This window comes from Athene noctua, chromosome 30 (assembly GCF_965140245.1).
Source record: "Athene noctua chromosome 30, bAthNoc1.hap1.1, whole genome shotgun sequence".
Taxonomy (NCBI): Eukaryota; Metazoa; Chordata; class Aves; order Strigiformes; family Strigidae; genus Athene; species Athene noctua.
Genome location: NC_134066.1, coordinates 1,236,979 through 1,260,945, shown reverse-complemented (window position 1 = coordinate 1,260,945; position 23,967 = coordinate 1,236,979). Strand labels below are relative to the sequence as shown.

Here is a 23,967-nt window from a genome sequence, read left to right as displayed (position 1 = left end):
AGCAGGAACCTCAGCAGCTTTGCCCCAAATGAGTTGTGCAGCGAGCCAGGGCACTAATAATTAGGGATGCCCTCCGGGTCATGTGGCAAAGCACTTGGCCTTTTAAAGGGCATTTTATTTTGAAAATCCTTCTTAATCCTCCAATCCTTTTTAATGAATTTCTTCTGCCAATGGTTGGGGTTTTTTGTTATTTCTTTTTTTAAGTTCCCAGCCCTGTGGAAGCTGCCTCAGGTGCTTTAGCAGGAGCCGTTGCTGCTGCGTTGCCAGCTGTGAGCGTTTAAAATTGAGATGAGGGCCCCAAAGTAGCTTTTTTTTTTTTTTTTAAAAGGGCTTTTTTTTTTTTCACTCCTTTAAAGTCATAATTTCTCTTAATGAAAAACTGCAGTGCCCATGCTATCAACGGACCCCAAAAGCTGAGGTTTTTAACAAAAGCACTGTCATGCAACTCATAAACTCCCCAGTCAGCAGCTGCCTGTTGCCTCCTGCACGCAAAATTCAAGCACACTTGTAACTCTTGTGGGGTCAGTGGGCTCATTTTCTTTAAGAAAGTATAAAAAAAAAATATATATAATCCACTACTGAGGCTTTTCCTCTAATTAGCAAGCCTGTTTAAGAGAAGAATTTACATATGTAACTTTTTATGAAACCATAAAGGTGCAGCTGCTTTACAAGATGTCAGTGTGTGCAAAAACTCTCCTGAATATTTTTTTTTTTTACATGCACAAAATGGGACAAATTCCATGGGGAGGAGAGATGGAGGGCAGCCCCCGGCTGTGGTCATACTGGTTTGTGTGAGGATTGGGCTCGGCGTCCCCCTCTCCACTGGTTTTACTGGTTTTATTTAACTGGTGTCCTGAGCACTCGCCCCAGTTGTTTTGGGGTGCAAATGGGACAAGAGATCCCGTCACAGAAACCTCGTGGCTGCGGTGTTGGTTCCTGGTGTTTCAAGATTTTTCACTTAAAATGGTTTTCCCCTCGCTTTTTTTGGCGATTTATTCATTTTGGGGTTTTTTTTTCCCTTAACATGAGATAGCCTCAACCCAGAAAAGTCAGAAATTTGACCCAAAACCTTCCTTTATCGTGGCTGAGAAATGAAGAAAAAAAGAATTGGACCACAGCAAACACCAACGAGCAACAAAAACAAAGCTCAGACTGACTTGTACTTTCCACCAAAAGTTTTTTTTCTTTTTTATATCAACTGATGTTAAAAAATACAGACTTGTTTTACAAGAATAGCACCATTATTTTTTTTTGTTTTGTTTTGTTGTTGTATTATACATTAGCACTCCTGCTGGTGATACACAGGGGGAGGGCTGGGGGCGGGAGGGGATTTGTGATACCTGGATTTGCGAGATTCCCCTTTTGCAGGGAAGGGCCATCGTACCTGCCAGTTAGATTCCCACCTCCACCTGACCTAAAAAATAGGTCTTACAGGAAGAGAATAAATAAATAAGACCGTGGGGTTTGGTTTTTTTTTTGAATTTCGGAGCCTGCCCAGACGGCGTTGGAAAGAGGTGGTGGTCCCCGACGCAGGGTCGTTGCAGCCATTCAGTGCAGAAGTTGTACGAGTGATTGGAAAGTTCTCAGGTCCTTGAGGTGGGTTTGGGGTTCGTTGGTTTTTTTTTTTAGTTTTTTTTTTTTACGGTATTGGGCTGGATTTAAAAAAAAAAACAAAACCAAACAAAACAAAAAAAACCAAAACAACAACCAACAACAACAAACAAACACACAAATAAAACAATTCTTTTTACAAGAAGCAGACTGGGCCAATATCCACGCCAAACTCCTGATCGGCTCCACCAATGTCCATAGGTGCAATATCTACAATGGGCAGGCGCGAGGTCTTCTGCGATCGGTACTCAATGACTGTCTTGCCCCATTTGCCAGTGTGTTTCTGGGGAGAAAACAAGGAGGAAGGGTGTTATTCCATGTTCTCTCATATCGCTGTTCTGGGATTCCATGATACGCCTTTTCACAGAATCAGCCGGGCTGGAAAAGCCCCTGAAGCTCCTCCAGCCTGACCATGACCCTCCCCCTGACCCCCCCCAACTGCCCCAGATCCCTCAGCGCTGGCTCAGCCCGACTCTTCAACCCCCCCAGGGATCCCGGGGACTCCCCCCTGCCCTGGGCAGCCCATTCCAACGCCCAACAGCCCCTTCTGCACAGAAATCCTTCCTCAGAGCCAGCCTGACCCTGCCCTGGGCAGCTTGAGGCCATTCCCTCGGGGCCTGGCGCTGGGGCCTTGGCTCCAGAGACTCACCCCCCCTCTCTGCCCCCTCCTGGCAGGGAGTTGCAGAGGGCCAGGAGGTCTCCCCTCAGCCTCCTCTGCTCCAGACTGAACCCCCCCAGTTCCCCCAGCCGCTCCCCAGCAGACCTGTGCTCCAGACCCTGCCCCAGCTCCGTTGCCCTTCTCTGGCCACGCTCGAGTCATTCAATGGCCTTTTTGGGGTGAGGGGCCCAGAACTGAACCCCCTCAGCGAGGGGCGGCCTCCCCAGTGCCGAGCCCAGGGCTCAGATCCCTCCCCTGTCCCTGTGGCCACGCCAGGGCTGGTACAAGCCAGGATGCCATTGCCCTCCTTGGCCCCCTGGGCACACTCTGGCTCATTCTCACCCCCCAGCCCCTCTCTGACCGGCAGCTCTCCAGCCACTCCTCCCCAGGCCTGTAGCCCTGCTGGGGGTTGCTGTGGCCCAAGGGCTGCCCCCGGCACTTGCCCTCAGTGAAACTCCCCCAGTTGGGCTCAGCCCAGCGCTCCAGCCTGCCCAGGTCTCTCTGCGGAGCCTCCCCACCCTCGAGCAGATCAACACTCCCACCCAGCTGGGTGTCATCTGCAAACGGACTGCGGGGGCACTCGATCCCCTCCTCTAGAGCATCGATAAAGATGTTAAACAGGAGCGGCCCCAAAACCCTGCCCCGGGGGACAGCACTCAAACCCTCCAAACCAACAGCAACCTCAGGGGTTGAACCCCAACTCATTGTCTACGTCTTCCTCTCGCAGGTGCCCGCAGACTCACCGTGCAACCGTCCTCCAGGACGCTGTACGTGAACCTGCTGTTGCCCTCTGCTCGTATCTCCACGTCGTTGGAGCCCTGGATGAGGATGGCTTTCTTCAGGTTGCCCGTCTCCTCGTCCATGTAGGCGATGCTGTTCTTGCAGTGGTAAGTGACGTTCTGGGAGCCTTCGGTGGACAGGAGGCGGAGGAAGGTCATCTGGATGTTGGCGGTGTTGGGAGCCAGGTCTTCATCGCCGTAGCTAAACTGGAGGGAAGAGGCGAGACGTTAAAGCCTGCAGGTGTCACAACAACCCTTTTTTCAGCCACAGTTTTGGGGACTTCCATACTTTACATTCCCACATGGCTGCAAAAATCAAAGCCCACAGAATCATCTAGGTTGGAAAAGACCTTGAAGATCATCCAGTCCAACCACTGACCTAACACTGACAGTTCCCAACTCCCCCAGATCCCTCAGCGCTGGGTCAACCCGACTCTTCAACCCCTCCAGGGATGGGGACTCCACAGCCATCGTACAACATCCATCAACATAACCCCAAGGAAGAACATCCCAACCCTCCAACAAGACACCCAACACCTTCCCCTGCCCAACCTCCCTCCCCGCTCCCGGTGCACAGCACCAGCCCAGCGCGACGCTTACGTGGAAACCGCCGTTAATGGTCTCTGCGAACCAGACGTGCTTCTTGTCTTTGGTCTTGCTGGTCCACCAGTTCTTCTTGGGGATGCTGCTGGGGTTGGGGTAGACGCAGGTCTCGCCCGTCTCCATGTTGCAGAAAACTTTGATGGCGTCCAAGGTGCAGCCTTGGTTCGGGTCGATCCAGTAGTCGCCTGCAGCAGGGAGGACAAACGGTGTGTGAACGTGAATTTTTGGAGGTTGGAGCAAAGAGCATCGTGGACCTCTTGGGGGAGAGGGACAGGAGAGGAGGAGGAGGCAGGGATGGAGGCTCTCACCGCTCTTCCACTCAGGATGGCAAAGCTTGATGTCACGGCAGGTCCTGGCTGGGTTCTTCTTGGAACCCTCGGGGCTGCGGATGCTCTCGATCTGGTTGTTGAGGGACTTGAGCGTGGCGTCCACCTCGACGTCGTGCTGCCGCAGGCTGCCGGCGGCCTCGTCCGCCCGCATGTAGCGGATGGGGTCGGGACCCTTCTCCGTCTGACCCAGGCCGGCGAAAGCCGACATGTCGATGCCGGTGCCGGGGGGGCCGGGAGGACCGGGGGGACCTGGGTTTCCGGGAGGACCCTACGGGAGGAAGAAGATGCGATTCTGATGGGTGGCTCTGCGAGCTGGATCCCCCATTTCTCTGCCCTCGACAGTGTTTGTACTCACAGCAGGACCTGGTTCACCGCTTCGTCCACGGGGGCCAGGGGGACCGATGGGGCCGGGCATGCCGTTGGAGCCGTCTTTGCCAGAGGGGCCGACGGGGCCGGGGGGACCCTAGAAGAGACCCCAAAGTTGTGGGGGGGTCATTGCAAGAAGGCAGGGAAAGTGCTGGGGAGCTTTTAGCTCCGGCAGGTGACCCAGGTTGGGGTGGGGGGGCTCGAGAATGGAGCCCCAAATCCCCCCAGATGCCACGGGCAGGACTTACCCTGGGGCCAGAGGGACCCGCGGGACCAGCAGCACCTTGATCTCCAGAGGGACCCTGAGGAGGAAGCGAGGGGGGATGGTTGGAGCGCCACGTCTGCCATCAGGGGATGCTCAACCCTAGCAAAGCCTTCGCACGGGCTCGGGGCTCTGAGGGAGCCGCATCCAGCTCCGCGGCGAGATGGGGAGGGGCTGAGCGCTGGCGCCCCAAAACCAACACTTACGGGTGGTCCGGGAAGACCCTGCAGCCCGGTGAAGCCACGGTGACCCTTCAGGCCTCTCTCTCCAGCTTCTCCCGTCTCACCCTTGTCACCGCGAGGTCCTTGGGGACCCTGGAAGGGGAGAAGGGGACGTGTCAGGCTCAGGGTGACAGACCCCCACCCAACACACCCCGGGACGCCCCAACGGGCCCGGCCTCACTCACCGGCATGCCTCGAGCACCAGCAGGCCCGGAGGGACCCATGGGACCTTGTGCACCCTGGGGAGAGGAAAAAAGGCGAGTCAAAAGGGTGCCCCGTGCCTTTAGGGGTGGCCAAACCGGCCCCACTGCCTGTGAGCTGCCCCACTCACAGCCCCAAGATCGGCAGCTGCCAGCACCAAGCGGCACCGTTAAATACTCCCAGACGGAGCATCAGCGCCGAGTAACGATCCTCACAAATAAATCCGCTGGCAGATTTTCCCCGGTTCAGCCTCCCGGTGCTTACAGCTCCCCGGGCAGCGCTTGTGCGGCGGCAAAGCCCGAACTGGGCTCTTGGCGCTCATGAATCCTCAGGAAGATGCTCGGAGCCGCTAACGGCACTCGGGGCACCGCTGAATTACTGACAGCCGCTAACGGCACCCGCCTGGCTCTCCCAATTACTCCGAGTAGCTAATTGCACCCACGGGGGCCACTGCTACGTCTTCATTTATCTGCGCTCGGGGTGGTTCCCATCTCCCCTAACAAGACCTCAAACCCAACGAGGCGTTTCCTTCGCCGACGTGTTGTCACTCACCGTCTCGCCTCTGTCTCCTTGTTTGCCAGTGGGACCGACGGGGCCGGGAGCACCGGGGGCACCGGGAGCACCGGGGGCACCCACGGGACCAGTCTCACCGCGATCGCCCTGCGCCGAGACAAGGGGACGGTGAGACCCGCGGGATTGACGAGAGGCCACACGGACAGCGAGCGCCGGGGGGAGCGCGCGGGGGAGCTCACCTTCACACCGGCTGCGCCGTCCCTGCCCGGGGGTCCGTCGGAACCGGGGTTACCCTGGGAGGAAAAAGAGGAGAAATTAAGTCCCTGGGATGGAGCAGGGCACGTGCAAACTCCTCTTTCAAAGCAAAAAGCCAACGGTGAAGCAGACGCTGAGAGCCGGGTTGCGGCGCGGGGCTCTCCGGCTGTGGGATCGGCCATCCCGGCGCTGCCGCTTGTACCGGGATGATCCCGAGCCCGGCACGGACGGAGGCACCGTCCCGCTTCGCCCCCTCCCCGCCCGCCCCGGTGCTGCCTACCTCACGCCCAGGTTCACCGGCAGGACCCGTCAAACCGGGGGGACCCACGGGGCCGGGGGGGCCGCGGTCGCCTGCAGAGCCGGGTGCTCCTTGTTTCCCAGGTTCGCCCTAAATGAAAGGGGAAAAAATTAAAAACAAAAAACCCCACAATCCAACAGGCTTGAGCAGGAGAGATCCCAGGGGAGCCCTTCACCTGGCTCTTGCTTCATTTTAAGGCTGCCAGACCCCTCTGCCCAAAAAACCTCTGGTTATTGCGCAGCCCCGATGCCACCGGTGGCTCCTGGTAGTGCTGCAAATCCCCCCCCAGAGCAGGATTGGGGTCCCTGGGGTGCACCCAGCGGGGCTGGTGGCCCCATGACCAGCTCGTTGCAGCCCCCTGGGGCTTCAGCAGCCTCTGAGCTGCTTCAAAGCACCCGAGTTCTTGGTGCTGAGCTCGGCAAAGCCAAGCTTGGCCGCTCCGACAGCTCTTGGTGGGGAAGGGGGGGGTGATGCCACCGTTGGACACAGGGGGGGTGAAGGGGCTGAGCCCGGGGGGGTGACGACTCACCGATGGCCCCGGCAGCCCGGGGAAGCCTCTCTCACCGCGCTGACCGGGCAGACCGACAATGCCGCGTTGTCCTGCCAAACCTTGGGGACCGGGGGGACCATCAGGACCCTGTGGGGAGGCAGAGGTGGCGGGGGGGTCAGACCCAGCGGGGTGGTGGCACTGCACCAAATGAGCATAGAGGGAGGGGGGTGTGTGTGTGTGTGTGTGTGTGTGTGTGTGTGTGTCCCAAAAAAACCCAAACGTACCGCAGGGCCGTCCTCGCCAGGTTCACCTTTCTCACCGGGGGGACCGGCAGGGCCTTGGAGACCGGGGTCACCGGCACGGCCCGGGGGCCCGGCGTCGCCACGAGCACCCTTGGGACCATCTTTGCCAGCAGAGCCGGGAGGACCGGGGGGGCCTGGGTTACCCTGTGGGGGGAGAAGATGGAGTTGGTGTGAATGGAGGCGGCTTTTCCACCTTTGTCACCTGCATCCTGGTGCTGCTCAGGGCTCCGGGTCGGCTCCTGCGCTCAAAGACCCTCAGAAATTCCCCTTTTTATGGGCTGACGAGGCACCCGGTGTCACCCAGGGGCTCTTTAGGTCGGGGACCCTTCGCTGCTTGGGCCCCAGCATGGGGTGAGCAGCATCACCTGAGCCCCCCAACTCGGGGGTGAGCGATCCCACCTGCTCCGCGCGATCCCAGTAGCCCCCCAGGAGATCCCAGCAGCCCCCAGGAGATCCTGGCTGCTCCCAAGTGATCCCAGTCACCCCCCAGGAGATCCCAGCAGCCCCCCAGGAGATCCTGGCTGCTCCCAAGTGATCCCAGTCACCCCCCAGGAGATCCCAGCAGCCCCCTGACTGATCCCAGATGCTCCCAAATGATCCCAGTAACCCCCCAGGAGATCCCAGCAGCCCCCCAGGAGATCCCGGCTGATCCCAAGTGATCCCAGTAATCACCCAGGAGATCCCAGCAGCCCCCCAGGAGATCCTGGCTGATCCCAAGTGATCCCAGTAGCCCCCCAGGAGATCCCAGCAGCCCCCCAGGAGATCCTGGCTGCTCCCAAGTGATCCCGGCTGCCCTTAAGCCATCCCAGTAGCCCCCAAGAGTTCCCAGCTGCCCCTAAGCAATCCTGGCTGATCCCAAATGATCCTGGCTACCCTCAAGCAATTGATCCCAGCTGCTCCTGAACAATCCCAGTTGCTCCCAAGTGATCCCAGCTGCCCTCGCGCAATCCCAGTAGCCCCAGAGAGATCCTGGTTGCCCCTAAACAATCCCGGCTACCCCTGACTCACGTTAGGGCCGGGTGGTCCCACACGGCCAGCGGCGCCGGGGAATCCGGTGGCTCCCTGGGGAAGGAGAGGAGAAAGGCGGCTCAGATGCTGCCCCGCGCTCCCCCCAGCACCCCCCCTCCCACAGCCCACCCCCCCCCATACTCACAGGGGGGCCCTGAGCACCCCGGGCTCCTTTGGGACCAGTTACACCAGTTGGACCCTGGGAAGAAGAGGAAAACGGGTTACAAACGTGCCGGGGGAGCTGCAACTCGCCCCAAATTTCCTGGGGATAGGGACCCCCGTGGGGTTCACCCCCCGTTTCGGGGTGTCCCGGCTGCACCCACCTGCGGGCCAGGTGCGCCGGAGGGACCTTGGGGACCGGGAGCGCCGGCGTCACCCTTCTGCCCGGGCTCGCCTTGTTCACCTTTGGCACCAGGTTGCCCGTCGGCACCCTGCGGGGAAACGGCCACCGTGAGCGGGTTGAGCCGACGCTGGACCCGTGCCGGGGGGAACGGGGCCAAATACTCACCGGGGGGCCGGCAAATCCGGCGGGACCGGGGGCACCAGGTTCACCGCGCTCGCCCTGCGGGGGACAGACGGGAGTTAAATGAGGGGGGACGGGGGGAGCGGGGCCAGCGGTGGCACCGCCAGCACCCAGGGAAGGGCTGTGGGGGGACGGCACTTACGGGGGCACCGCGGGCGCCGGCAGCGCCGGATGGACCGGGAGGGCCAGATTCACCCTGGAAAGGAAACGATGGAGAGTTTGGGGGGGTTGGGGGTGACACCTCCCTCAGTCGGGAGCAGCCGAGGGGCTTCCTGGGCTCTCACCTTCTCGCCGTTGGGGCCAGCGGGGCCGGGGGGACCGATGGGACCTGTCAGACCCTACGGGAGGAGAGAAGGGTGAGGATGAGGGTGAGGGTGAGGGTGAGGCCACCTCAAGCATCCCTCACCGGCCACCCCCCTCCCGCCGTGTCCCCATCCCACTTACGCGTGCGCCGTCCTTTCCGGGGGCTCCCTCGGGGCCCTTCTCTCCGACGTCTCCCTGCGGGGCGAGATGAAGGTGGTGTGAGCCGAGCTGAGACCTGACGCCACTCAAGACACCCCCAGCCCCCATCCACTTACCCGGTCTCCCTTGGGCCCGGCGATGCCGGCGGCTCCTCTCTCACCGGGCATTCCCTGAAGCCCCGGGGGACCCTGGGCGCCGTTGGGGCCGGCCGGTCCGGTTGCACCCTAAAGCAGAGTGAAAGTGGAGTTATTGGGGTGCCAACCCCCCCTCCCAGCCCCACATTGACCCCCAGTGTCACAGCTCCACTGGTGGCACCGAGTCCCCGCCCCTTGGCACCCACCTTGGGTCCGTCGGTGCCCGGTGTGCCGGGGAGCCCGCGGGGACCTTGCAGCCCTTGTGCGCCAGGAGAGCCACGTTCGCCGGGGAAGCCACGTTCACCCTGGGGGGGGGGGACACACACAGGGTTAGGAAGAAGCCACGGGGCCACGGTGAGGGTCACAACGTCCTTTTTGTATGGATGTCCCCAAGGATGGAGGGCAGAGCATCCATCCCCCAGCGCCCAGAAGGGACTGGGATGTACTGGGAGGAGAGGGGACGGGCTGCAGTGGAGGTTGAGCCAGGGAGCAGCGGGGGGAGCTGATGGCCCTGGATGGGGGTGACCAGACTCCACCAACCACCTCGAGCCCCCCAAAACCTCCCACGGGATGGGGAGAGGTGTCCTGCTCCCCCACAGCCAGGAGGAGGATGGGTGCTACTTACTCTGGGACCGACGAGACCGGGGGCACCGGCTTCTCCGGGAACACCCTGCGGTGAGGGGGAAAAAAAAAAAATAAAGAGTTGGGGGTCACCCCTGGGGGCTGCCAGGGGTCCTGACCCCCCACCTTTGCAGCTGGGGGATGCCCGAGAGGAGGGAAAAACGGGGTCTCACCTGATCTCCGGGTTTGCCGCTCTCTCCGGGGGGACCTGGGGGCCCGGGCAGCCCCTGGGAGGGGGGAAGCAGCAGTGTTAGCACGGTGACAGCGAGACCCCCCCGCCAGGGAACGGGGCCTTGGGGTCATCCCCGAGCGTCACCCCAAACCCCCCCACATCCATGTGCTCACCTGGAAGCCGGAGGGACCGGGGGCTCCTTGTTCTCCTCTCTCACCCGCGGGACCCTGCGGGAAGGACGGGGGGTGACGGACCCCGAAACCTCTCGGGGTTTGGGCTTCACCCACCCCAAGATTTTGGGCAGAGCCAGAATTATGGCGGCGGGGGGGGGAGCGGAGGATCCCCAAATACCCACACCCCAACACCACAAAAGCCGGGGAGCGCGGAGGCTCCATCCCCGGGGTGCTCCTCTATGCAGATCTGGGGGGGGGGGGGCTACAATCCCCAACCCCCCCATTTCAAGTGGGTTTTGGCCCCGGTGTGACACTCACGGCAGGACCCGGGGGGCCGGCAGCTCCCGTCTCGCCGTCCTTGCCAGGAAGACCCTACGGAGGAGAAAAAAACCCATCGCTGAGCCCCGGGCACGGTGCTGCAGCCCCCGCTGCCCCGTGCCTCAGTTTCCCCACCCCGAGACTCCACGTGCTCGAGGGGACTGTGATCAGTAACCCCAACATGTGGAAACAACTTACCCGCAGCCCCGGGGCACCGGGGAGTCCCTTCTCACCGGCTTTTCCAGGCTCGCCCTAGAGAGGGAGAGAGGACAGAGGGGACGGTGATGGGCTCCGCGCCCGGGCTGCGGCCCCGTTTTGGGTGAAAATCGGTCAATACTCACATTTGCACCTTTGGGACCGGGGAAACCCATCACACCGGGCTGGCCGCGAGCACCCTGCGGGCCGGGGGGGCCGGGACGGCCGTCCTCGCCGGGAGCACCCTTAAAGGGGAGGGGGACATCAGTTGGGGACCCCGCCAGGCCCCGCTGTCCCCCCTGACCCCCCGCCAACCCCCTTTCCCCCCCCAGCAGAGCGTCACTTACAGTTGGGCCGACTTTGCCTTGAGGACCAGCGTCGCCTGGGCGGCCGGTGAGACCCTGCGGCGGAGGGAAGGAGTTGGGGGGGGGGCTGCGGTGGCCGGCCCCGAGGTGGGGGGACACTGGGCAGCTCCCCACTGCTGGTGAGAGAGGAGGCACTGGGGTCTGCCTAACCCCACGGTGCCTAACCCCAAAAAGCATCTTCGCTCACCGCAAAGAGCACTTGCACCCCGAAAGGCAACTTTGCCAACCTCAAACGCATCTTATCTAACCCCGAAGAGCATCTTAATTAGCACCGAGAAAGGAACTGAACCCCAAAACATCTTAATTAGCACCAAGAAAGGATCTGAACCCCCAAAAGCATCTTAATTAGCACTGAGAAAGGATCTGAACCCCAAAAAACATCTTAAGTAGCACCAAGAAAGGATCTGAACCCCCAAAACATCTTAAGTAGCACCAAGAAAGGATCCGAACCCCAAAGAACATCTTAATTAGCACCAAGAAAGGATCTGAACCCCAAAGAGCATCTTAATTAGCACTGAGAAAGGATCTGAACCCCAAAAAACATCTTAAGTAGCACCAAGAAAGGATCTGAACCCCCAAAACATCTTAAGTAGCACCAAGAAAGGATCCGAACCCCAAAGAGCATCTTAATTAGCACCGAGAAAGGATCTGAACCCCCAAAACATCTTAAATAGCACCAAGAAAGGATCTGAACCCCAAAAATCCTCTTAAGTAGCACCAAGAAAGAATCTGAACCCCAAAGAGCATCTTAATTAGCACCGAGAAAGGATCTGAACCCCCAAAAAGCATCTTAATTAGCACCGAGAATCTGAACCCCAAAAAGCATCTTAAGTAGCACCAAGAAAGGATCTGAACCCCAAAGAGCATCTTAACCCCAGGGAGTATCTTTGCTAACCCCAAATACATCCCAGCCAACCCCAAAAACTTTAATTATCACCACAGAGCAGCTTTGCTAACCCCAAATCCACCTTCACCAACCACAAAACCATCTTGGCTGGCCCCAGATTGCATCTTCGCTAACCCCAAAAGCATCTTTGATAACCCTGAAGACCATCTTAATTAGCAAAGGGCGTCTTAACTCACCCCAGTGAGCATCTTATTGCAAAGAATTCCTTAATTAGCACCAACGAGCATCTTAATTAGCACCGAAGAACATCTTAATTAGTACCAAAGAGCAACTGAACCAACCCCAAAGAGCATCTTGGCTAAACCCAAAAGCACCTTACCTAAACCCACCTTGCTGACCCCAAAAATACCTTAATTGACCCCAAAGATACCTTAACCGACCCCAAAAGTGCCTTAACTGACCCTAAAAGCACCTTATTGACCCCAAAATCTCCTTATCGACCCCAAAAGCACATCATTGACCCCAAAAGCACCTTATCGACCCCAAAAGCACCTTATCAACGCCAAAGGCACCTTTATTGACCCCAAAAGCGCCTCAACTGACCCCAAAAGCGCCTCAACTGATCCCAAAAGCACATCATTGACCCCAAAAGCGCCTCAACTGACCCCAAAAGCGCCTTAACTGACCCCAAAAGCGCCTTATCGACCCCAAAAGCACATCATTGACCCCAAAAGCACCTCATCGACCCCAAAAGCGCCTCAACTGACCCCAAAAGCACATCATTGACCCCAAAAGCACCCTATCGACCCCAAAAGCGCTTCAACTGACCCCAAAAGCTCCTTAACTGACCCCAAAAGCACCTTATCGACCCCAAAGACCCTCCTCGCTGCCCCCAGCAGGTCCCACCAGTGTCACCACTGTCCCCACATGCTCCTGCCCCAGCCGCCCTCTCCCCAGCGCAGAGGGGCGCCCCCCCCCGCCCCAGACAGCCCCCCCTCGCCCTCTGCCCCCCGTGGGGGTGCAGGATGGGACCCCCCCGGCTCTTACCCTGGCTCCGGGCAGCCCGGGCTCTCCGGGGCGTCCGGGGTCACCGGTGGCTCCCTTGGGCCCCGCGAGGCCGGCGGGGCCGCGCTCGCCCGGAGCACCCTGTGTGGGGCAGGAGGGGGGTGCGGGGGGGGAAAGGGGTGAGTTTGGGGGTTCAAGGGGTGTTCACCCCCTCTGGACACCCCCCTACCCATGACCCCGACATCCCACCTTGGGTCCAGCCAGCCCGTCCTGCCCGGGGAAGCCGCGATTGCCGGGAGCACCCTGTGGAGGAAGAGGAGGAGGAGGAGGAGTGAAGTCAGAAGGGGGAGCAGCACCTCACTGGGGGGGGCGGGGGGCACGGGGGGGCCACACACCCTCTCTCCAGGTGGTCCCACAGGCCCGGCAGCACCGGGTTCACCACGAGCTCCTCTCTTGCCTTCCTCACCAGCCGGCCCGGGGGCACCTTGGGGTCCTGCGGGGCCCTGAGGAAGAGGAGCAAAAGGGGTTACACGAAGCCTTCCTCCCCCCACGATGCGCCTGGGAGGGCAGGGGGGGCCCTGCCTGCATCCCCCCCCCCAATAAATCACGGACCCCAGGGGTGCCGCGTGTCCCGCCGGCGCCGGGGCTCGGCGGCCACCGCGGCGGGGCTCCGGGCCGGGGCATTGAGGCTGGTTAATGAAGCGAGGGGGGAATGTCCCCAGCGCGGGGGGGGGACACACACACGAACACAGCGGCTATTGTTCCCCCCGCGGGAGGGGGGACGCTGCCCCTCGAGGGGCCTCGTTAGGGGAAGAGGTTCGTTAGACGCCGATGAGACGCTCCGGATGGGGAGCGAGGGGCTGGGGATGGACCCCCAGCTGCGGGGGGGGTGTGGGGGGGGCACACACACCCCACACCCCCCCCCCCCCCCCCCACTGCCACCACCCCCCGGACTCACCATCTCGCCCTTCGGTCCCTGCTCGCCCTTGAAGCCGGCGATGCCGGGTTCTCCCTGCGGAGGAGAGGGCGGTGGGGGACGGGGCCGCGGTGTCCCCACGGTGTCCCCACGGTGTCCCCACGGCTGCCCCCGGCCCCGCGCCCTGCGCCAGGGCCTGGCCCCATCCTGTCCCTGTCATGTCCCCATACCTGTCCCTGTCCTTTCCCTGTCCCCATCCTGTCCCCATCTTTGTCCCCATCCTGTCCTTGTCATGTCCCCATCCCTGTCCCCATCCTGTCCCTCTCCCTGTCCCCCTCCCCATCCTGTCCCCATCTTCATTCCCATGCCCCATTCCTGTTCCCATCCTTGTCCCCAAGCCCACCCCATCTTTGTCCCCCCCATCCCTGTCTCCTTTTCCGTGACATCCTCATCCCCGACCCCCCTCCTGTCCCTCCCCCATTCCTGTCCCCATCCCCTTTCTCCTCCCCCACTCCTGTCCTCATTCCTGACCCCAACCCCAACCCTGTCCCTGTCCCCATCGTCATCCTCGTCCCCATCCCCTTCCTCATCCCCGTCTCCATCCTCTTACCTGTCCCCTCCCTGTCCCCTCCCTGTCCCCAGCCCATCCCCACCCCCGGTGGCCCCTTGGTGACCAGGACCGGGTGACCAGGGAGTGACCCAAGGGCGACCGGGGCGGGGACCCGCAAGAGCTTGGTGAATGGGGGCGTGGCCTGTGGCGGAATGGGCGGGGCAAGTCACAGAGTGGGTGGAGCGAGTCGGTTGTGGGCGTGGGCATGGGGAAGTGGGCGTGGCCATGGCCTCGGTCCCCCTCTCGGGGGGCTCTCGGGGGGCTCTTACCGTCTGTCCCTTGGGTCCCAGCGGGCCGGTGGCACCCTGGGGCCCGGGCGGGCCGCGGGGGCCGGGGAATCCGGGGGCGCCGGCGATGCCGGGGGCACCCTGCGGGCAGGCGGCGGGGGTCACGCACGGACCGTGTCCCCCCCCACGGCCCCGTGTCCCCTCGTGGACCCGTGTCCCCTGTGTCCTCCCGCCTCCCCCAGCGTCCCCGTGTCCCCAGCACCTCGTGTCCCACAGTGTCCCCAGCAACCCCGTGTCCCCAAAATGTCCCCCAGCATCCTCAGCGTCCCCCAGCATCCCCCCCAGTGTCCCCCAGCATCTCCAGTGTCCCCCAGCATCCCCACATCCCCATGTCACATGCATCCCACAACACCCAGCACCCCCCAGCATCCCCAGTGTCCCCCAGAAACCCTCCCAGTGTCCCCCAGCATCCCCCCCAGCGTCCCCCAGCATCCCTCCCAGTGTCCCCCAGCATCCCCCCCAGCGTCCCCCAGCATCCCCATATCCCCATGTCCCACATGCATCCCACAACACCCAGCACCCCCCAGCATCCCCAGTGTCCCCCAGAAACCCTCCCAGTGTCCCCCAGCATCCCCCCCAGAGTCCCCCAGCATCCCTCCCAGCGTCCCCCAGCATCCCTCCCAGTGTCCCCCAGCATCGCCACATCCCCATGTCCCACATGCATCCCACAACACCCAGCACCCCCCAGCATCCCGTGTCCCCCAGAAACCCCCCCAGTGTCCCCCGGCATCCCCACACGTCCCCATGTCCCACATGCACCCCACAATCCCCAGCACCCCCCAGTGTCCTCCAGCATCCCCAGTGTCCCCCAGCATCCCCACACCCCCCCACGTCCCAATGTCCCACATGCACCCCACAACCCCCAGCACCCCCCAGTGTCCTCCAGCATCCCCAGTGTCCCCCAGCATCCCCACACCCCCCCACGTCCCAATGTCCCACATGCACCCCACAACCCCCAGCACCCCCCAGTGTCCCCCAGCACCCCTCATCCCTCCACATCCCGCATCCTCCACTCCCCCCAGCATCCTCCCACATCCCCCGGGGTCCCCACGTGTCCCCAAATCCCAGCTCAGCCCTCAGCAGCCCCTCCCCTGCCCCACACCAGCCCCCTCCTCAGCCCCGTGCCCCCCCCCGTGCCCCCCGAGGGGCTCTGACACCCCGTCCCCATCTCCAGCCGCACTCACCGCCGAGCCCTTCGCGCCGGGGATTCCGTCAGTCCCGGGGTTCCCCTAAAACAAGACACGGCTCAGCCCGGCTCTGCTCCCCGTGCCTCAGTTTCCCCACTGCCAAGCAGAGGATGACACCCCCACCCCCCCAAAAAAAAGTGCTGGCACTTACGGGGGCGCCGGCGGGGCCGGGAGAGCCGGGGGTGCCGGATTCACCGCGGGGGCCCTGGGCACCCTCAGGCCCCCGAGCGCCGGTGGGACCAGCTTCACCCTGGAGGGAGGAAAGACGGGGTGAGGCGGGGGCGGGGGGGGGTGTGTGTGGGGGGGCAGCCGGTGCCGTGCCTCAGTTTCCCCCGCTGGGAGCAGCCCCTTCCCCCTCACCTTTGAGCCGGGGGCGCCGGGGAAGCCGGGGGCTCCGGCCGGGCCGACAGGTCCCTGGGGGTGAGAAGAATGTGAGGGTCTGGCCAAGCTTCGGGGGGGGCCCAGGGGACCCCGTTGTCCCCCCCGCAATGGGGTGACACGGGGTCCGGCAGCACGGGAAGGGGCCAAGCAGCCCTTTGCTTACCGGGGGTCCGGCCGGGCCGGGGAGACCATCGTTGCCACGAGCACCCTGGGGGGAGACGGCGGTGGGAGTCACGGGGGGCACCGCGGGGGGCCGGGGGACCCCCTGACACCGGGGTGCCACCAGGGTGCCACCAGGGTGCCACCGGGGACCCGGGCAGCGTCACACTCACCGCAGCGCCGGAGGGGCCGGGACGTCCTCGCTCACCGGGCAGCCCGCGGGGACCCTAGAGGGGGGGGGACACGGTGATGGGTCAGGCTCTGTGGTGCCCCCCACCCACCCCCCCACACTCCCCCCCCGTGCCTCAGTTTCCCCTTTCCCAGCCCAGAGACTCACCATGGGGCCGGGGGAGCCGTTCTCGCCGGGGGAGCCGGATTCACCCTGTGGGGAAGGGCAGAGGGTGAGTCCCGGTGTGCAGCCCCGAGGCCACGGGGACGGTCACCCTGACACCCCAATGCCACAGGACTGTCACCCTGACACCCCAATGACACGGGGACGGTCACTCTGACACCCCAATGCCACAGGACTGTCACCCTGACACCCCAATGACACGGGGACGGTCACTCTGACACCCCAATGCCACAGGACTGTCACCCTGACACCCCAATGACACGGGGACGGTCACTCTGACACCCCAAGGACACCAGGACAGTCACCCTGACACCCCAATGACACGGGGACGGTCACCCTGACACCCCAGTGACACCGGGACAGTCACCCTGACACCCCAATGACACGGGGACGGTCACCCTGACACCCCAAGGCCACGGTCACCCAACACTCACCTTGGCTCCAGGAGCTCCGGCCTCTCCTTTGGCACCGTCCAAACCGGGGTAGCCCTGGGGACAGAGAAATGGGGGGCGGGGGGGGGGGGGGGGGGGGGAATGTCACCCTCTGTGCCACCAGGTGATGGGGGGACACTGCGGGTGCAAAGGGGGGGGGACACAGACACTTACCCGGTGACCTTTCACTCCGGGGAGACCGGGGGTCCCGGGGAAGCCACGAGCACCCTGTGAGCCAGCGGAGAGAAAGGGGGTTGGGGGTGAGGGGGGGGGACACGGGGGTCCCCGTTTTGGGGGGGGTGCATTGGGGGGGGGTCAGGGGGTGTTACCTGGGGGCCGGGGGGGCCACGCTCGCCGGATTTGCCGGGTTTGCCAGTCTCGCCCTGCAGGGAGATGGAGGAGGGGGGCATGGGGGGGTGAGGGGGGGGGAAATAAAATCACCCTTTGGCCTCTGGCTGGGGCCACTGCTGCAACGAGCTGCCCGTCCTCAGCCGGGGTGACAAGGGACTCACGTCATCACCGGGTTTCCCAGGAGGTCCCGGAGGTCCCCGGGGACCCATCGGACCCTAAAGGGGACAAAGGGGGCAGAGGGTGAGCGGGAACTGGTCCCCAAACTGGGGAAGGACTGGTTTTGGGAGGGGGGGGGGGCGGAGGATGGGGGGGGACACTCACAGCAGCGCCGGGCTCGCCGGGCTCGCCGGGGTTGCCTTGAAATCCTTGGGGACCCTGGAAAGGAGCCGGTGACATCAGCGGGGGGGGGTGCCCCCCGAGATTGGCGGGGGGGAGGTTGGGGGGGTGGGGGGGGGGTACTTACGGGAGCACCAGAAGGTCCGGGGGGGCCACGAGGTCCCATGGGGCCCTGAGGAGGGGGGGGGGGGGGGGGAGACAACAATGTGGTCACCCCCTCCCCATCACCTGCCAAACTAGCGGGGTCCCCCCAAAACGGGGACAGTCCCCAGTGTCCCCCCTGGGGTGGGGGTGTCCCCAGACCCGGGGGGGGGTGTTGAAGGGGGGGGGGGGCGCTCCTCCTTACCATGGGTCCCTGCATGACGCCCATCTGTGCGCCTCCAGCCTTCTCGTCGAAGCCCCCCGCCATCTGAGCCGCGAAGTTCTGCAGGGGGAAGGGGGCTGAGCGCTGCGGTCACCCCAAAACCCCCTTGTTTCACCCCAAAAAAAAAAAAACCCAAACCAACCCTGATACTCACCCCACCAAGGCCAGGGGGGCCAGGAGGTCCGGGGGGGCCAGGGGGGCCGGGATTTCCAGGGGTGCCGGGTTCTCCATCCCTGCCCCGGGGGCCGGGAGCACCCTGAGGGGGGGGCAGGGAGAAAAAATGGGGAGGGGGGGGGGGGGCATCCATGTGGTGAGTGTGACAGTTCTCTGCAGCCCCCCACCACTGCCAGGGTTGGGGGGGGGGGGGGGTGTTTGGGGAGGGGGGGGTACAGTCTTACCTTCTCCCCCTTCTCCCCGCGGTCCCCTCGCTGGCCCTGCTCACCTGCCGGGCCCTGCAGGAGGGGAGGGGGGGGGTCAGCATTTCCCCGCAGCCCCCCCTCAATCCCCCCACACCCCCCCCCAACCCCCTCCCACAAATATTCCAACAATGCGCCCGGAGAAACGCTCCCACCTGCGGTCCCGGAGGCCCTCGGGGTCCTACGACCTGTTGGGGGGGGGGACACACACAAGGTGAGAGGAATGTAGGTGGGGACCCCCCCCCCGCTGCCCCAGATCCCCCCCTCGACGGCAGGGCCCCCCCATTTTGGGGGTTCCCCAGCACACGCCTTACACTTACATCTTTAATGTCACCGGGTTCACCCTTCTGCCCCTGCAAGGCAAAGGGGGGGGTGTGAGCCAAATGACACCCCCCCCCCTAAATTTCTGCCCCCCCCTCCCAGTGATAAACCCCCCCCCAAGAGTTAACAACCTCCCAGGAGGTGACAAACCCCCTTGGGAAGTGACAACCCCCCCCCTTGGAAGGTGACAACCCCAGAGCTGCTCGCCCCATGCAGATGCTCAGGGGTCCTGCCTTAAGCTCCCCCCCCCCCCCCCCGCGCCATTTTGGGGGAAAAAAACAGAATTTTGGGACTGTGGAATGGGGGGGGGGACACCCACCCACCAGTCTCACCTTGGGGCCAGGTTGCCCTGTTGGAAGAAAAAAAAATAAAGAGAAATTAGAGAAGAGATGGGCTGCGGGGGGGGTGGGGGGTGGGGGTGGGGGGTGGAACACGAGGTGCCTCTGTCCCCGCCCTGGGGGGGGGGGTGATGCTCCTGGGGGGGGGCTGTGGGGCCAAACCGGGGGGCACAGGAGCGCGGGGGCTCCCCCGAAGCAGGGTGGCGGGGGGGGGGGGGGAAGCAGGGGTCAGCATGTGGGAGCGTGGGTTGCGGGGGGGGGGGGGGCACAGCTGGGCAGATGCTCAACCCTTCACCCCCCCCCCCCCCCGCAGAGGGGGCAGGGAAGGGTTAAAAAAAGGCAACTTTGGGAGTTTGGGGGTTTTGGGGTCACGGCTCTTCCGGGGGGGGGGTCACTTTTCCATCATTCGGGGTGAATTCGCAGAGTTTTGGGGATGGAAACCCCATTTAAATGTCCCTTTGCCAGGATGCTTTGCGGGGGGGGGGGGGTGTCCATGACCACGGTCTCCCCAGCATCACCCCCTGCACCCCAAACCCATCTGCTTTCAACCGATTTTCTATCAAAACACCCCAAAACCCTCCAGGCTTTGAACCCAGCTGCCATTTGGGGTTAAAAAATAATAATTTTTCCACCTTGGGCTGATTTTTTTAATTTTTTACACCCCTGGGGAAGGGAGAGGAGAGGAAGGGGAGTCAGTTGCCTTTTCCCTGGGGGGTCCCCATGGATGTTTCCCCCCTTTTAAAGCCCATCCATGGCCGGGTAATTTATTTATTAATGAAAAGAGGGAAATAAATAAATTACAACCGCTGGGCTGCTCAGCGGGACTGAGGGGGATTTCGGGGTAGAACCAGCTGCCATTTGGGGTTAAAAAATAATAATTTTTCCACCTTGGGCTGATTTTTTTAATTTTTTACACCCCTGGGGAAGGGAGAGGAGAGGAAGGGGAGTCAGTTGCCTTTTCCCTGGGGGGTCCCCATGGATGTTTCCCCCCTTTTAAAGCCCATCCATGGCCAGGTAATTTATTTATTAATGAAAAGAGGGAAATAAATAAATTACAACCGCTGGGCTGCTCAGCGGGACTGAGGGGGATTTCGGGGTAGAACCAGCTGCCATTTGGGGTTAAAAAAAAATAATTTTTCCACCTTGGGCTGATTTTTTTAATTTTTTACACCCCTGGGGAAGGGAGAGGAGAGGAAGGGGAGTCAGTTGCCTTTTCCCTGGGGGGGTCCCCATGGATGTTCCCCCCTTTTAAAGCCCATCCATGGCCAGGTAATTTATTTATTAATGAAAAGAGGGAAATAAATAAATTACAACCGCTGGGCTGCTCAGCGGGACTGAGGGGGATTTCGGGGTAGAACCAGCTGCCATTTGGGGTTAAAAAATAATAATTTTTCCACCTTGGGCTGATTTTTTTAATTTTTTACACCCCTGTGGAAGGGAGAGGAGAGGAAGGGGAGTCAGTTGCCTTTTCCCTGGGGGGTCCCCATGGATGTTCCCCCCTTTTAAAGCCCATCCATGGCCGGGTAATTTATTTATTAATGAAAAGAGGGAAATAAATAAATTACAACCGCTGGGCTGGTCAGTGGGGCATATGGGGCAGCACTCTCCGAAGGGGATTTCGGGGCTGGGACAGTCCCGCAGCTCCTCGCAGATGATTTCGTCGCAGAGGACGGTCCCCGTGTCGCACACGCAGATACGGCACGGCTCCGGCTTCCAGACGTCCTTATCGCTATAGCTCTGCCCGTCCTGCAGGCAGCTGCCTGCCGCGGCTGTGGGGAGAAGCGGGGGGCAGTGGAGGGGGACGGGGCGGGAGGGGGGGGACGGGGGAAGTATGGCAGGGATGGGGAGGGGGGGGAAATAGGGATGGTATCACCCCCCCGCCTTTCCCTTCCATCCCTGGTGAGGGTGGCAGGACGCCGCAGTCACCCATGATGGAGGTGGTGGCACACACACCCCCCCACACCCCCCCCCTTGACAAATCCCCCCTTAATTTGGGGGGAGGAGGAGGGAGGCCCCCCACACACACCTCCTGGGGGTCCCGGAGCAGCAGGGTGGTGGCTCAGGCTGCAGCAAGGGGGTGTTGTCGTTGTCCCCCCCCCCCCTCCCGATGGCACTGGGTGTCCCCCTGCCTCGGGGGTGCTCAGGGTGTCCCCACAGCCCCTGCACCTCTCCAGGGGGCCCGGGGTCTTGGACGGGGGGGGGGGCTGGTGTCTCGCAGGTCCCCCCCGAGTTGCCCCAGGGTCCCTGGGATGTGTCCCAGTGTCCCCAGGCTGCACCCCAGGCTCTCCAGAGGGGCCTCAAGGTCCCTGGGATATGTCCCGGTGTCCCCAGGATGTACCCCAAGGTCTTCAGGAGCACCCAAGCTGCACCCCAGGGTCCCTTCGAGGTGCCCGGGTGTCCCCAGGCTGCACCCCAGGGTCTCCAGAGGGGCCTCAAGGTCCCTGAGGTGTGTCCCGGTGTCCCCAAGCTGCACCCCAGTGTCCCCAGGTGTCCCTGGGATGTGCCCTGGTGTCCCCAGGGACCTGGGATGTGCTGCGGTGGCCGCAGGAAATGTCCCCAGGGTCCCCAGGACGTGCCCCAGGATCCCCAGGAGATGCTCTGGTGTCCCCAGTGTCCCCAAACCAGTCCCCAAGGTCCCTGGGCTCTGCCCCATCACCCCCAGGATGTACCCCAGGGCTGGACCTCAGTGTCCTCAGGCTGGAACCCCTGTCCCCAGCTGCACCCAGTGTCCCCAAGGGGACCCCATGTCTCAGGCTGGACCCTGCTGTCCCCAAGCTGCCCCCTCCCCCGTCCCCGGGCTGCTCCCTGCTAGCCCAGGGTGCACCCCATGTCCCCAGGCTGTCCCCCCCTGTCCCCACACTGTAACCTGCTGTCCCCGAGCTGCACCCCACTGTCCCATCTGTACCCACGGTCCTAATGCTGTCCCCCAACATCCCAAGCCGTCCCCCCCTGTCCCAGGCTGTCCCCCACTGCCCTTACACTGTCCCCCCGTGTCCCAGCCTGTCCCCCAGTGTCCCCCCGTGTCCCACACTGCCCCTCACATCCCCCAGTGTCCTCCCCACTATCCTTAAACTTGCCCCCTCCATCCCACACCCCACCATCCCACGCTGTCCCCCAGTGTCTCCCGCTGTCCCCCAGTGTCCCCACGGCGTCCCCCACTCTCCTCGTGCTGTCCCCCAGTGTCTCCCGCTGTCCCTCCCTGTCCCACGCTGTCCCCCAGTCTCTGCCCACCCCCCCCATCCCAGGCTGTGCCCCCCATCACCCTAAAACTTTCCCCTTCCATCCCACACTCTCCCCCCTCTATCCCACACTGTCCCCCAGTGTCCCCACACTGTCCCTCCCTGTCCCCCACTCTCCTCGTGCTGTCCCCCAGTGTCCCCCCAACCCACACCGCCCCCCCACTACCTTTAAACTTTCCCCTTCCATCCCACACTGTCCCCCTCTATCCCACGCTGTCCCCCAGTGTCCCCACACTGTCCCCCTCTATCCCACGCTGTCCCCTCTATCCCACGCTGTCCCCCAGTGTCCCCACACTGTCCCCCTCTATCCCACGCTGTCCCCCAGTGTCCCCCCCCCGTGCTGTCCCCCAGTGTCCCTCTCAACCCACACCGCTCCCCTCAACTACCTTTAAACTCTCCCCCCTCCATCCCACGCTGTCCCCAGTGTCCCCACGCTGTCCCCCTCTCTGTGCTGTCCCCCAGTGTCCCCCTCAACCACAGCCCCCCAACTACCTCTAAACTTTCCCCCCCCCCCTCCATCCCACGCCCTCCCCCCCATCCCACGCTGTCCCCCTCTGTGCCACGCTGTCCCCCGTGTCCCCACGCTGTCCCCCTCCCCACGAACACACACACACACACACACACACACACACACACACTCCCCCCCCCCGTTCTCTTTTCCGCCATCCCGGAGCTCCGCTCGCCCAGGGGGTCCCGGGACGGGACGGGACGGGGCGGGGGGGGGTCGGTACTCACGGAGGTCTCGGTCCTGCGCGGCGACGGCGACGAGGCAGAGGATGGCGAGGCCGGCGGCGAGGGGGAGCGGGCGGCGGCCGGGCATGGCGAGGCGGCGGAGCCCCTCACCGTGCGTCGGGCCGAGCAGTGCCCGCACCGCCCCGCAGCCGCGTATAAGTCCCGGCGCGGCCCCCCGGGCCGTGTAACCCGAGCCGGGACGGCCCCCCCGACCCTCCTCCGGGACGGCACCGGCGGCCAGGGAGGGCGGGAGGGAGAGGGGAAGGAGGGGGGGGCACACACAAACACACACGGGGCTCTACCCCCCCCCCCCCATCACCGCCACCCCCGGGGCTGCCCCCGGCCCGGCTGCGGGGAGGTGCGGAGGTCGGGGGGGGTGTGTGTGCCCCCCCCTCCCCAAATTACATCCCGGGGGGGGGGTGTGGGAGTTTGTGACACCCCCCCTCTTCCATCCTGGGGGGCTCGGGAAGACTGAGACACCCCCCCCGTCTCGGCTCATGCCGTCCCTGGGGGGGGTCTGAGACGCGACACCCCCCCCCCCCGCCGTTCCTTCGGCTCCTCCTCGGTCCCCCGGGATGTGTCGGTCCCGCGGGAGGCTGATTTCACCCTCACGGGGGGGGGGGCCCTAAAAGCTGAGACACATCCCCCCCACTCCATTCTGGGGGTCTTGCGGAGATGGAGACCCCCCGCCCCTCCCATCTCATTCCGTCTTGGGGGTCCCGGGGAGCTGAGACCGACCCCCCCCCCCCTCCCCATTCCTTCACATCCCGGGGACTGAGTTCCCCCTCCCGGGGGGGTCCCTGGGGCTGAGACACCCCCCCCACACACTTCATTCT

The 23,967-nt window shown here is 63.0% G+C and overlaps 2 protein-coding genes across 2 annotated transcripts in view; one reads left to right on the top strand and one right to left on the bottom strand.

Annotated features, from left to right (window-relative positions):
* Positions 1-23,967, top strand: part of LOC141971824 (uncharacterized) — a 165,479-nt gene that overhangs the window by 85,658 nt on the left and 55,854 nt on the right. The window lies entirely within an intron of this gene.
* Positions 1,173-23,260, bottom strand: COL2A1 (collagen type II alpha 1 chain). Its single transcript, XM_074929496.1, has 54 exons — positions 23,135-23,260; positions 20,729-20,929; positions 19,155-19,171; positions 18,822-18,854; positions 18,657-18,689; positions 18,484-18,537; positions 18,240-18,341; positions 18,068-18,145; positions 17,849-17,893; positions 17,707-17,760; positions 17,547-17,600; positions 17,364-17,417; positions 17,209-17,262; positions 17,038-17,091; positions 16,589-16,633; positions 16,425-16,478; positions 16,256-16,300; positions 16,072-16,125; positions 15,863-15,961; positions 15,709-15,753; positions 14,507-14,605; positions 13,670-13,723; positions 13,107-13,214; positions 12,961-13,014; positions 12,754-12,852; positions 10,842-10,895; positions 10,641-10,739; positions 10,498-10,551; positions 10,300-10,353; positions 9,982-10,035; positions 9,810-9,863; positions 9,641-9,685; positions 9,222-9,320; positions 8,998-9,105; positions 8,864-8,917; positions 8,704-8,757; positions 8,562-8,615; positions 8,405-8,458; positions 8,220-8,327; positions 8,042-8,095; positions 7,897-7,950; positions 6,871-7,032; positions 6,626-6,733; positions 6,079-6,186; positions 5,783-5,836; positions 5,583-5,690; positions 5,015-5,068; positions 4,815-4,922; positions 4,595-4,648; positions 4,336-4,443; positions 3,960-4,248; positions 3,649-3,836; positions 3,013-3,255; positions 1,173-1,894 (listed from the first exon to the last, which is right to left on the bottom strand). The coding sequence occupies exons 1-54, from the start codon at positions 23,217-23,219 to the stop codon at positions 1,748-1,750; spliced, it is 4,458 nt and encodes a 1,485-aa protein (XP_074785597.1). The 5' UTR covers positions 23,220-23,260; the 3' UTR covers positions 1,173-1,747.

What these genes read in the sequence shown, in the direction of transcription:
- COL2A1 (XM_074929496.1), bottom strand. Translation starts at nt 23,219, where the DNA reads ATGCCCGGCCGCCGCCCGCTCCCCCTCGCCGCCGGCCTCGCCATCCTC. An exon ending in CGCGCAGGACCGAGACCTCC is followed by an intron (nt 20,930 to 23,134) that starts GTGAGTACCGAC and finishes TTCTCCCCACAG; the next exon opens with CCGCGGCAGGCAGCTGCCTG. An exon ending in GCGTCATGCAGGGACCCATG is followed by an intron (nt 17,894 to 18,067) that starts GTAAGGAGGAGC and finishes CCCCCTCCTCAG; the next exon opens with GGCCCCATGGGACCTCGTGG.